Below are 12,793 nucleotides of genomic sequence, written 5' to 3'. Positions count from 1 at the left end.
TGTCTCCAATGAGCAGACACTGAGAGACTAAATATAAACAGTTGTGGATGATCACTGACTAACGTTATTGACAACTTCAAGAAATACTTCCCTGACCTTAAGCAAAAATGTCAGCAGTTGGACTGAGTCAGCAACTTTCAGTTTTTCTGTTACAATTGGAAACCTTTGTATTTGAGAAACCCTAGTTCCAGTACAGCAACCAAATTAAATTATATCAACTATGTTAATTAATAAAAATGGCCTGTGTAAAGGCTTTTTCAAATAAAAAAAAATATCCAGTGAAATCTGTGACCTGTTGACCTGCACAACTCAAAGAAGTTTTAAAAGTATATTTCTGTTTTAATAATTGTATGAATTGGTCAAGTTAAAGATTTTATTATATTATTTTATATTATGCATTGTTCCAATGTCAGTGCAAAATAAATATTTTCGTATTTTAAAGGCAGGGGAGGTGATTTTTGAAAGCTAGCATGATTTTGAATGTAGCTTACCCCCTCCCCTCTGTGCTCCGTCTCACTCACATGCATTAGCACAGCTGCTGCAAAAGTGGATCTAAGCTCATCACTTGTATTGTGTAGAAACTACGTTGTCACATTCAGTAGTAAGTAAACACTAAACTTTATCTTCATATATGTTAAAAAAACGTTACTAAAAACTCTGTTTAAATCCGTCACCTATGACGCGCTTTGAGTGTGGGCTCATGCACACGAGGGGTGGAGAACGAGCAGGGAAACAGAGAGACGTGATTGGTCAATAAAAATGAACCGACTTTTTTATTGGTCAAAGTTTTTACAGATTTACAGCTGCTACACATTTTGGATTTTATTTGTTCCTTTTTCAGAGCACATGATATCTGAATTTCTTTCAGAACATTAAGAAAATTTCAACCAAAGACTTAAAAGTGTATCTGGAGAAAATCCCCTACCCTACCTTTAATTGATTGATTATTTGAATCATTGGTTTTGATTTATACAACTGCAATGTTTAAATCTTAGTGGTTAGTAACATTCAGAGCTGGAAATGCAATAATGTATTTTGGTTTTCAGCCAATAATTTACATATCGGTTCATCCCTAATTTTTTGACTTGATAACTTGTGTCAGAAAAAAGATTAAAATGTAATTTCATAAGATATATTTATATTTCTGTCTGAACACAATCCTCACTGATTGGTTCCACCTCCTCTGATCTTCTCTCTCATTCCTTCATCAGCTCCTCATAGTTCTCCATCAGCCTCTCCTCACTCCTCACTACCTTCTTATCTCTGTCCTTCATTCCTCTAACCTGTCCCAGTCCTCCTCCTTTAGTGTCCCACCTCTCACACCTTCATCACATTCCTCTGATACAGCTCTCTGTCATACATGTGATGGGGATTGATGTGAACATGTGATGAGCTGCTGTGATGTGTCTCACCTCAGAGTGTTCAGTCTCTGAGAGAGCAGCTTCACTGCTGAGTCTCCTGGATGGTTGTAGCTCAGGTCCAGCTCTCTCACACTGGAGGAGTTGGAGCTCAAAGCTGCTGCCAGAGAAGCCCCGCCCACCTCTGTGATGACACAACCTGAAAGACTGGATTCAGAAAAACATCCACAACTCAGGAAACAAGTGAGGAGACGAGGAACAGGACAATGTTGATGGAACATGTGATCTCACTGACCTGAGAGAGTCCAGTTTACAGTGAGGACTCTTCAGTCCTTCACACAGCAGCTTCACTCCTGAATCCTGCAGATCATTGTTACTCAGGTCCAGATGTTTCACACTGGAGGACTGAGAGCTGAGGACAGAGGACAGAGCTGCACAGCTTCTCTCTGAGAGACCACAGGAACTCAACCTGATGAAGAATCAGTGAAAACTTACAGATGTTTGTCTGTGACAGAATTAAAGACATGTTCTTCTGAAGTCACATACTTAACTTTCTTGGAGGCGTTGATCACTGGGAGCAGCTTCAGAAAAGCTTCCTCTGAAGGAGAGAAACTCTTCAGGTCAAAAACTTCCAGATGTTCTTGTGATGACAGTAAGATGAAGACCAGAGCTGACCACTGAGCAGGAGACAGTTCCTCTGTGGAGAGACGTCCTGATCTCATGGACTGTTGGATCTCCTCCAGCAGAGAGTGATCATTCACTTCATTCAGACAGTGGAACAGGTTGATGCTTCTCTCTGTGGACAAACTCTCACTCAGCTTCTCCTTGATGTATTCAACTGTTCTCTGATTGGTCTGTGAGTCACTTCCTGTTTGTGCCAGCAGGCCTTGTAGGAGCCTCTGATTGGTCGGCAGTGAAAGACCCAGCAGGAAGCGGAGGAACAAGTCCAAGTGTCCGTTTGGACTCCGTAAGGCCTCATTCACAGCGCTCTGATGGAGAAGGTTTAAGTCAGGCTGACCTCCACTATGAAGACGGTTCAGAGTTTTTTTATACAATAAAAACATCCATGAGTTCTTCTTCAGTGGTTGATGTTCCAGCAGGTTGACGTTAGAACTGATGAAGGTCTGATGGACATGAAAAGCAGCCAGAAACTCCTGAAGGCTCAGGTGGATGAAGGTGAACACCTTGTCCTGGTACAGGCTGCTCTCCTCTCTGAAGACCTGTGTGAACACTCCTGAGCACACTGAGGCTGCTCTGAGGTCCATGCCACACTCTGTCAGGTCACTCTCATAGAAGATCAGCTTTCCTTTCTGCAGCTGCTCAAAAGCCAGTTTTCCCAGAGACTCCATCATCTCCCTGTTCTGTGGACTCCAGTGTGGATTTGTGGCAGCTCTTCCATCAAACTTCACCATCTTGACTTTAGTCTGAAGGACCACATAGTGGCTGTAGATCTGAGTCAGAGTCCTGGGCAGCTCTCCCTCCTCTCTGCTCTTCAACATGTCCTCCAGAACTGTAGCAGTGATCCAGCAGAAGAGCGGGATGTGGCACATGATGTGGAGGCTACGACACGTCCTGATGTGGGACATGATCCTGCTGACCTGCTCCTCATCTGTTGACCTCTTCCTGAAGTACTCCTCTTTCTGAGGGTCAGTGAACCCTCTGACCTCTGTCACCATGTCCACAAACTCAGGAGGGATCTGATTGGCTGCTGCAGGCCGTGTGGTTATCCAGAGGCGGGCTGATGGAAGCAGTTCTCCTCTGATGAGGTTTATCAGCAGAACCTCCACTGAGGTGGACTCTGAGACATCAGTCAGGGTCTGAGTGCTGAGGAAGTCCAGAGTGAGCCGACACTCATCCAGACCATCTAAGATGAACAAAACCAGGAAGTCCTGGAAGCTGCAGATTCCTGCTTCTTTGCTTCCAGAGAAGAAGTGATCAAGAAGTCCCACCAAGCTGAAGCTCCTCCCCCTCAGCACATTCAGCTCTCTGAAGGTCAGTGGGAATGTGTAGTGGACCTCCTGCTGGGCTTTGTCTTCAGCCCAGTCCACAGTGAACTTGTGTGTTAAGAGTGTTTTCCCAATGCCAGCCACGCCCTTTGTCATCACTGTCCTGATTGGTCGAGGTCTTCCAGGAGGGGCTTTAAAGAGCTCTTCTAGTGTGATGGCTCTTTCTGCTGTGTCTGATCTCCTGGATGCTGTTTCTATCTGTATGACCTCGTGTTCCTGGTTGACCTCTCCACTCCCTCCCTCTGTGATGTAAAGCTCTGTGAAGATCTCCTTCAGGAGGATTGGACTTCCTGCTTTAGCTACGCCCTCAGACACACACTGGAATTTCTTCTTCAACTTGGACTTCAGCTCACATTGGTATCGATGAGCTTTTGTTCCTGAATGAAGACAAACTTAATGTTAGAGTGGAAAAGTCAGAGCAGGTTTGAACATTGGAGATCAAAGTGTGTGATGTTCTCAGTCTGGATGGTTCCTCAGATTAAATGTTACTGATTGAATCATGTTCCTCGTGATGTTCCTCACAGTGAAGATGTTCACATGCTCTTACTGCTCTGCAGACGCTCAGCCAACTCCTCCTGCTTCATCCTCTTCAGGAAGTACAGTGTGATCTTCAGAAAGGCCTCCCTGCTCCTCCTCTGCTCCTCATCTTCACCCTCCATCTGACTCTCTGAGCACTCTGGATCATCTCCATCCACAATCTTCTGCATGTGTTTGAGTTCAACCTTAACAAAGCTGATGATGTTGTCCTTCAGCAGCTGGAACACAAACACATTAAAGGTGATGAGTGTAGGTCTGCTCCAATCATCTGTGTGTGTGTGTGTGTGTGTGTGTGTGTGTGTGTGTGTGTGTGTGTGTGTGCGTGCGTGCGTGCGTGCGTGCGTGTGTGTGTGTGTGTACAGTGGTTTGATCACAGGCTGACACAGGTTTAGTGCCTTTGTAGACGTACACACCGTAAAAATGGAGTCAGGCTCAGCTCCAGAGGAACCATCCACACCCTCCAAGCTGCTGTGGAGAACACACAGACACTCAGACATGCTGAGGAGCAGCTGGAGGAAAGCACAGGAAGCTCTGCTGGGCCACAGTGCAGTGAGTGTGGAGCAGCCTTTGGAGCTCAGCTCACGTGTGGAACATCTCAGCATGTTTCCACTGAACAGGAGAACAAGTCTGTTGGACTGAGGCTTTATTTGTCTTCAATCCTTCACAAATCTGAAGATCACACATTGTCTAAGACTCACCTACACACTGGAGACCATTCCTACAAAGCCTTTTCTCTTTCACCTTCCACTGTTTGCTGAGATTTACATCAACACCACTTCAAATAACATAGTTCATCAAAAGTGCTGAGTCATGTTTACTGGTGCTTTATCAGTGTGAAGAACCTGGACCATCATGAAGAAAACAAACAACCTTATTTATGTTCACTTACTGTGGGTCAATCGATTGTTGTCCTTTGAAGTCAGTGAGTCTGTCCATGGACTCGTTACTTCCAAAGGACTCACAACTATGTTCAGTGTCAGGTCCACTTAGTCTGGGCTCGGTTCTGTTTCAAACACATACAGAGTTGTTAGTGTGAAGAACCTGAAGCCTCATTTATCACATGTTCATAAGCACAGATCATTCCAATCAAATAATGTTATTGATAAAGTGTGAGCACAGAAGCAGGTGTAAATCTAAATATAATATAAACATGTTGTATGATGTGTATTAATCATTCATTCATTATTCTGCAAAAGAAATGCTTATTTAATCATTACAGTTATTTGCCTGTTCTGACATGTCACACCTGTTTTCAGCTTTTTGTAAAGACACAGCTGCGAAGTAAATATTGTTAAGTGATAACCATAATATAGCACCTTTTATCAACAGGTGTTAGAAGTATCACTTTAAGGTGTTAGAAGTCACACTTTACTTAACAGGAAGACAACGCCTTGTTATGTGTCAAGTGTTAACCACAAACAACAACACTTAGTTTGTAAACCACCCTTTGAAAAGCACCTGTTATGCCAGCTGGGCCACGACATCTGTGTGACCTTTTGTCCTATTTTTCTATTCGCTTAGGTGGTCAGATCATGTATTATGGCATATTATCACGCCATGCTTCAGGCTATATATACCACTGATATATTGTGTTCTGGGGCTTCTCTGACACGGACATTCTAGTTGTTCATGAAACCCCCTTCTTTCTCTATCGGCTGATAGTTTAAGACTTTGATACTTTGAGGCTTTTTTGATTGACTTTTGATTTTTGTAAACCTTTAATAAAAATCCATTTACTATTAAAGAAGCCTACTTGATTAAATTAACCGCCTGACAAACCCACACCTGAGACAGCACCTTGTTGGAGGACACACGTCTAGGCCTCTGGTAAGTGAGCCTGCCCTTGGTATCCTCTTCAGAGGGGTGCCCTGGGTGGGCTAACTCATGCTGTTGTAAAAAAGAGTTGTTTCCAGCTTTGACCTATAATGGATAGGTCTTAATATCAATCCCACAGAACTAAGGCGAGACTTCTCAAGAGACCAAAATAGGATTGACTTCCAATAGGAGGAAGTACACTCAGTCCTTTTCTTTATTAGATAACAATAATAGAGAATAGGCAGCCAGCTTCGGTGACAAGGTAGAGGGGGAATTCTTGTATGAGTGCGACAGTTTTAGATCCCCTGCCGTTATAAAGTCCCGCGGGCTAAAGACAAAACACCAAGTGGTAGAACAGTGATATGGGGCTATTATTTTCTTTGATGTAATATATTATTATTATTATTATTATTATTATTATTATATGTCTCACTGTCGCAAGGAGCCAAGGCAATGATTTATCAATTTATCATATTTATAAATAGTTTTGATAGTTTAGTAAAAAAATAAAAATAAAAAATGGATTATTAACAGAAAGTTTGTATGGTTTCAGGAATAATCGAAGCACATTTAATCAAAAAAATAACTGATAGTGTTGATAAAAATGAATATATAATTGGAGTGTTCATAGATCTTAAGAAGGCATTTGATACAGTTTACCACAGTATACTTATAAAAAAAAAAGGAAAAGTATGGTTTTATGGCTATTGTTTTGGACTGGATAAAAAGTTATTTATGAAACAGAAAACAGTTTGTACAGATATCCCAGAACAAATAATGTTTAAATATGAAATGTGGGGTACCACAGGGGTCAGTTTTGAGGCCAAAAATGTTCACAATGTATATCAATGATATTTGTAAAGTAAGTGAAAAACTAAAACATGTATTATTTTCAGATAATACCAATATGCTTTGTACTGATGTGGACTTGCAGCAGCTCTTGAGGATGGTCACTATGGAGTTGTGAAAATAAAAAAAATGGTTCGATCTTAAATTATCATTAAACCTAAATAAAACTAGTTTTATGTTATTTGGAAATCACAAAAAAAGTATAGATGTAAAAATAAATATAGATTTTACGTGCAGGAAAACTCTGCACTATTTTGATCCTCCTCTGTTGTTTCAGCAGGCTAATCAGCTGCCTGCTGCTGTGCTCACCTGGCCTCGTTAGCAGCCCTGCAGTGTATATAAGGGCTCAATCAAGCACACTGGGAGAGAGCAGTCTGGAGAGAGCTGTGCTACGTGGTGGCCTGCCCTTTGTTTTTGTTCTCAGTGTGGTGGTAAGGTGTAGGGTTAGGTCAGACGAGGTACCTCTTACACTTTACACACCTAGGAATTTGTCTGTCTAGGAACACTAGGTAAGTTGTGAGTGCCACCCCATGTACGTTTTGACCATTTCTTTAGTTAGTCAGTCAGGATTTTTGTTTGTTCTTTTCGATATTGCAGTAGAGTTTGAGGGTGTACTCACACTGGCAACTGGGGCCGTTCCAAGCTCATAGCAGGAATCCCCCCCTCCCTGTCCCTTTTCTGGCATGGTAGAACGGACGTGATCACCAGCTCAACTCGGTTCCCACAGAGAAACACATCATCACGTTAATTTATGACACGTATGGCGTTACGTCACCATTAAGCGACTCTGGGTTTGTTGTTGACAGTACATTCTGTTAATTTCATATTTTCTGTTGCGTAGGGTAACTATAAACCAAGATTTACCCAGACACGTGCTCTTTTCACGGATTGGGTTTCCCAGGGCCCCTGAACGCATCACGTTAATTTAAATGACCGTAACTCTGCTCATATTTGCTCTATTGGAGAAATTCCACCAGTTTATGAAAGATAATAAGTTGCTCTTTACAGCCAGTGTCGGTACATTGCGGTAATTTTACTCACACGTAACGGAAACATTAAAGATGCTGCTTTGTTCTGATGAAATCGACCCAAGGAACAGAGAGAACCAAGTGAGTGAGAAAGAAAGAGATTAAAACAAACCAAATAACGGTGGATTTATTAAAAATGAAAGACTCTCTCTGACGATAAAAACCACCATGAATGGAGGTTCAAATGGATTTGAAAACAAAGGAAACTGAGCCTATAAAGGTAAGATCAGTTTAATTTATGGATCAATAAATGTCGGTCTGATTTTGTGGAGCTAGTCTTTGTGTACATTAATATAAGTGTAAATAGATGATTTTAATGTGTGAGACAGTTTAGGACAGAGTATTTGTGTGTTTGTTTAAACTTTGTGTGTGTGTCTGTGTCCATCTGATCATATTTATCTCCACTTTCAGTTTTCCTTTTGATGAACATGACATTATCTAACTCTTCTTTTATTTCTTCTTCTTTAAGTCCATGCAGAGTGGCCACGCCCCTCCCTGGACATTAAAACCATGAGCTGATCCTAGTTTCATCATCTGATCTAGACCCATCACTTCCACAGACAACAGACAGAATAAAACTCAGAGTCAACATGGGAACATGGGATGCACTTATTTATTGAAATGTATCTTAAATGATTATTTAATTTTCTGTAATTTTATTTTTTAGGAGATGTTTTTATTTGTTTCAATAATTTAGAGACTTAAGGAACAGATTGTTATAATGCATAATAAAGGTGATTTACTTGAGTCAGCACTAATTTCAGATTGTTTTTATGTCTTTGTATAAAAATACTTTAACAGGAAAACAATGATGTGCAGAGCTGCAGTAATGTTGGCTTCATACAATAATAACCGCTGCACACGCCACCAGAGAAGCTTCCAGTGAATAATTTACAAATAAAAAAAAAATTCACTGATGGTGACGTTGAGATCTCAATGTCATCAGTGAGCTTTTTTTTTTTTTGTAAATTATTCACTGGAAGCTTAGATATTGTGTGACAAAGATATCAAAGTTTGTTTATTTTGAGAAGAGTCACATTTATGATTAAAAGTTATGATTGTATTATATTCTAAAGTTTATAATTATCTGACTCGTCTTCCTTTCTTTCTGTTCACAGCATAACCTTATATTTAGTTCTACAAAATATGTTTACAGCTAATTTTACTGATTATTGTTACACATCATCCTGTATGTACATTATATACAGTATAAATGTGTAGATTTAACTGTTACAGAAACTATTTTATTAAATACAAAGCAAACGACATGTAAATAGAAAAACAAAGGTAGAAATAGTGTATTTAAATTATGAAATTAGTGAGTTGTTAAAGTGCTGAGGTGCAGCGGAGGGTCTTCTTCTGCAGAGACGTGATGATGAGGGGTCTGAGTAAAACCCAAAATTCCATGGTAATTTTGAGGGTATAAACATGCATATAAACACATTACTGGTATATTAACCCATATAAACCAAAAAATATAGAAATGGGACATTTTACGGCTGTAATGTGTAACATATTACTGGTATTTTGAGAACAGGACACATGTAGATTTCTGAGCAATTCATTACAGGCAAGGCAAGGCAAATTTATTTGTATAGCGCATTTCATACTCAAGGCAACTCATTGTGCTTTACATGATAAAACATTCAATTGTTTAAAATCAATAAGAACATTTAAAATCATCAGTAAAATCAATTAAAATCATCAGTAAAATCAATTAAAATCATCAGTAAATTCATCATGACATCAACAACATGACAAAAAATCTCTCAATCATATGCAGTAGAGAAAAAAGTGCCTTTAACTTTGATTTAAAAATGTTCACATTAGATGCTGACTTCAGCTCTTCTGGCAGTTTGTTTCACTTCTTTGCAGCATAACAACTAAACACAGCATCACCATGGTTACTGTGAGCTCTGGGCTCCACTATCTGACCTGTGTCCATAGATCTGAGAGACCTGCTGGGTTCATACCTGACTAACATGTCACTGATGTATTCTGGACCAAACCCATTCACAGATTTATACACCAGCAGCAGAACTTTAAAGTCTATTCTGAGGCTGACTGGGAGCCAGTGGAAAGACTTTAAAACTGGACTAATGTGTTCTGACCTCTTTGTTCTGGTTCAGACCTGAGCTGCAGCGTTCTGAACCAGCTGTAGATGTTTGATGAAGACCATTACAATAGTCCAGTCTGCTGGAGATAAAAGCATGGACCAGTTTCTCCTGATCTTTCTGAGCCATTAAACCTTTCACTCTGGAGATGTTCTTTAGGTGGTAGAAGATGTTTTTGTGATAGATTTGATCTGATGCTGAATGTAAGATCTGAGTCAATCAGAACACCAAGATTTTTGACTTGGTCTTTATCTTATAAAGATCCAGACTCAGATACTTGCTGACAGCAGTCCTCTTTTCCTTGTCACCTCCATCTTGTCATGATTTAGTTGAAGGAAGTTTTCACTCATCCAGCAGTTTATTTTTTCTAAACAGTCACACAACACCTCAATGAGACCATAGTCATCTGGGTTCAGTGATAGATATAGTTGTGTGTCATCTGCGTAGCTCTGATAATCAACCTTACAGTTCTGTAAAATTTGTCCTAAAGGAAGCATGTAAAGGCTAAACAGAAGAGGTCCAAGAACAGAGCCCTGAGGAACCCCACAGGACATTGGTAATCTGTCAGATTCAAAGTTTCCAATGCTTACAAAATAGCTTCGCTCCTCCAAGTATGACTTAAACCATTGCATTACTTTCCATTCAGTCCAACCCATGTTTACAATCTGTGCAACAAAATTGTATGATCTACAGTGTCAAATGCAGCACTTAGATCCAACAGAATGAGAACAGATACTTAGTTGTGCAGGACTAACAGGAACTCCACATACTGAAAATTGGTATTGCCACATATGCACTAACACGACACGACCAAAGAAGAGAACTAAAATAAGATTAAAAATAAATAGTTGCAACAATTTGCAGTCTTGTTCCAGGTTCTGCTGTCATAATATTCCCATCCTTGTAGTTCCAATGTTTAAATGTTTTGTTTTTAAGGTTCATGTTACATTTTGCAAAAGGTTGCACTTTATTTCTGGCTTATTGATTTTTGTTTGGAAAATTATTACCCTTTCTTTCAGACATTTCATTTATTTGGGCTGTATTTGTGATGTTCTGTTTTTGGTTACATTTAGATGAATAAATTAATACACTACACTTTGCTCCTCAAGACACTGTGTTTGTTTTCATTCTACAGAGTTAGTGAGTATGTGTCCCAGAACACTGAAACACCATATATATATATTTATATTATTTATACATTAGCAGCAGTACAATGTCCAATTTCCATTTTTTTCTGGGTTATATAACAGCCAACCACATGTGTCCTGTCCACAAAATACCAGTAATATGTTACACATTTGCAGCAGTAAAATGTCCCATTTCCATATTTTCTAGTTTATATGGGTTAATATACCAGTAATATGTGTTTATATGTATATTTATACCCTCGGAAATACCCGGACCTGATGATGAGCTGCTACACTCCGTTACTGTCCCGCTGTAGGCTGAACAAAGAGAAGTCCTGATGGTCATGTTGTCCTCTTCCTCCATGAGTTCTCTGTGGTGTTGTTCATATACATATCAGGTAACGCCAACTCTCAACTTTTCATCGGCTAACGAGCACTTCTGACACCGCTATCATTGTGGAATGCGGATGTTTATGTGCCCACCCAGGAAGTGTTCGTCCTGGTGTTAAAGATGAATAAACTGTTAAAAACTGAACTGTCTTTGTGCGTATTTGACCGTTTTTGGGCACTCGGGGCGTAACAATAGACAATGTTAACATAAAAAGAGTAAACAAAGTAAACACATTTTTGGGTGTGATCTTGGACCACAGGATACATTAAAGGGAAGTTGGTGAGGAGTATTTCTATTGCTGTTCTGGACAAAACATGACTCATTCTTTACCAAAAAGCATTGCACACTCTTTTATACACTTGTTTTACCACATTTGAGTTACTGTCTAGAAGTTTGGGGAAATACATACATGACGAACATCCAACCGTTATTAATAATGTAAAAAAGATCCATCAGACTGATACATAATGCAGGATACAGAGAACACACCTGGATTATTGTTAAAAACACTAGATTTAAAACTCCCAGATCTCATAAAACTCTAAACTGTCCAAATGATTTATAAAACAAGTAAAGGTTCACTTTTAAAAGGGTTGCACAAAAGAATTATAGAGGAGAATATAATTTGAGAGGAAAACTACATTTAAACATACAATATGCTAGAATAACATTAAAAAAGATGATTATAATAATGTCGAGGTTAAATTATGGAACTGTCTAAACGATGAAATAAAACAAAGCACCAACATAAACCAGTTTAAAAAGCTTTTTAAATCATATCGTTAAGAAAGACCAGCAATAATATATCAGAAATATGTAATGGTATAACATATATGAATACATAATAAAAGGTTTTTATTAATTTATATATTGCCACTCTAAATTTATTTGAAATGTGTGTTGTAAATATACAATAGTTTCATATTAACATAATGCACATGTCATAGACATTCATCTATATGTATGTACAGTATATGTGTTTGATGTGAATGTATAAACTGTATATAAAACTTGTGCAGAATATATATTGAATGTTTATTGTGAAAATAGTAATATAAGTAAAATATTGTTTTGTAGTGTAATATTATGTAGAGAACCTTGTGTAGTTTTATTGTGATAGGGTAGCTACTGTATATATGAGCTTTGCTTCAACCTACACACTTTCAGCTGAAGAATTACACACACACACACACTTATAGCTTTGGTCGTGTCAGAATCCACTGTTCACTCATTCTTAAAGGGATGCTACTACCATATATGGTCAATTAGAGGCGTGTCTTATTGCTAACAATCATTGGTGGAAAGTGAAGTCACATGATCTAAACTCTAACACATGTCCATCATGATCTCAGATCAACAGTTAATCTCATCATCAACTAAACACTTCATACACATCTCAACAGAAGCTCATTGAACCACAACACTAACACATAGTGTTACCATGGAAACACACACTGAACTACACAATACTAACAACAAAGAGCATTACATTAAATACATCTGATCTTTAACTTTGAATGATTTATGTCAGGTTTGATTATAAAATAAGATCTTTGATGGTTCTAAAT

General features: G+C 39.0%; 1 protein-coding gene across 1 annotated transcript in view; it reads right to left on the bottom strand.

The window, feature by feature from the left end:
• Positions 1 to 10,775, bottom strand: part of LOC114459392 (NACHT, LRR and PYD domains-containing protein 12-like) — a gene marked incomplete at its 5' end in the record, with an annotated part of 32,277 nt that extends 21,502 nt beyond the window's left edge. Inside the window, 4 exons of the mRNA XM_028441657.1 lie at positions 1,413 to 1,565; positions 1,654 to 1,827; positions 1,905 to 3,712; positions 10,746 to 10,775. Of these exons, the coding sequence (XP_028297458.1) occupies positions 1,413 to 1,565; positions 1,654 to 1,827; positions 1,905 to 3,712; positions 10,746 to 10,775 (2,165 nt within the window). The remainder of the gene's footprint in view (positions 1 to 1,412; positions 1,566 to 1,653; positions 1,828 to 1,904; positions 3,713 to 10,745) is intronic.
• Positions 10,776 to 12,793: the final 2,018 nt, after the last annotated feature.

This window comes from Gouania willdenowi, unplaced genomic scaffold (genome assembly GCF_900634775.1).
Source record: "Gouania willdenowi unplaced genomic scaffold, fGouWil2.1 scaffold_309_arrow_ctg1, whole genome shotgun sequence".
NCBI classification, from domain to species: Eukaryota; Metazoa; Chordata; class Actinopteri; order Blenniiformes; family Gobiesocidae; genus Gouania; species Gouania willdenowi.
The sequence above is the reverse complement of the archived record's forward strand: the minus strand, read 5'-3'. Positions and strand labels throughout refer to the sequence as shown.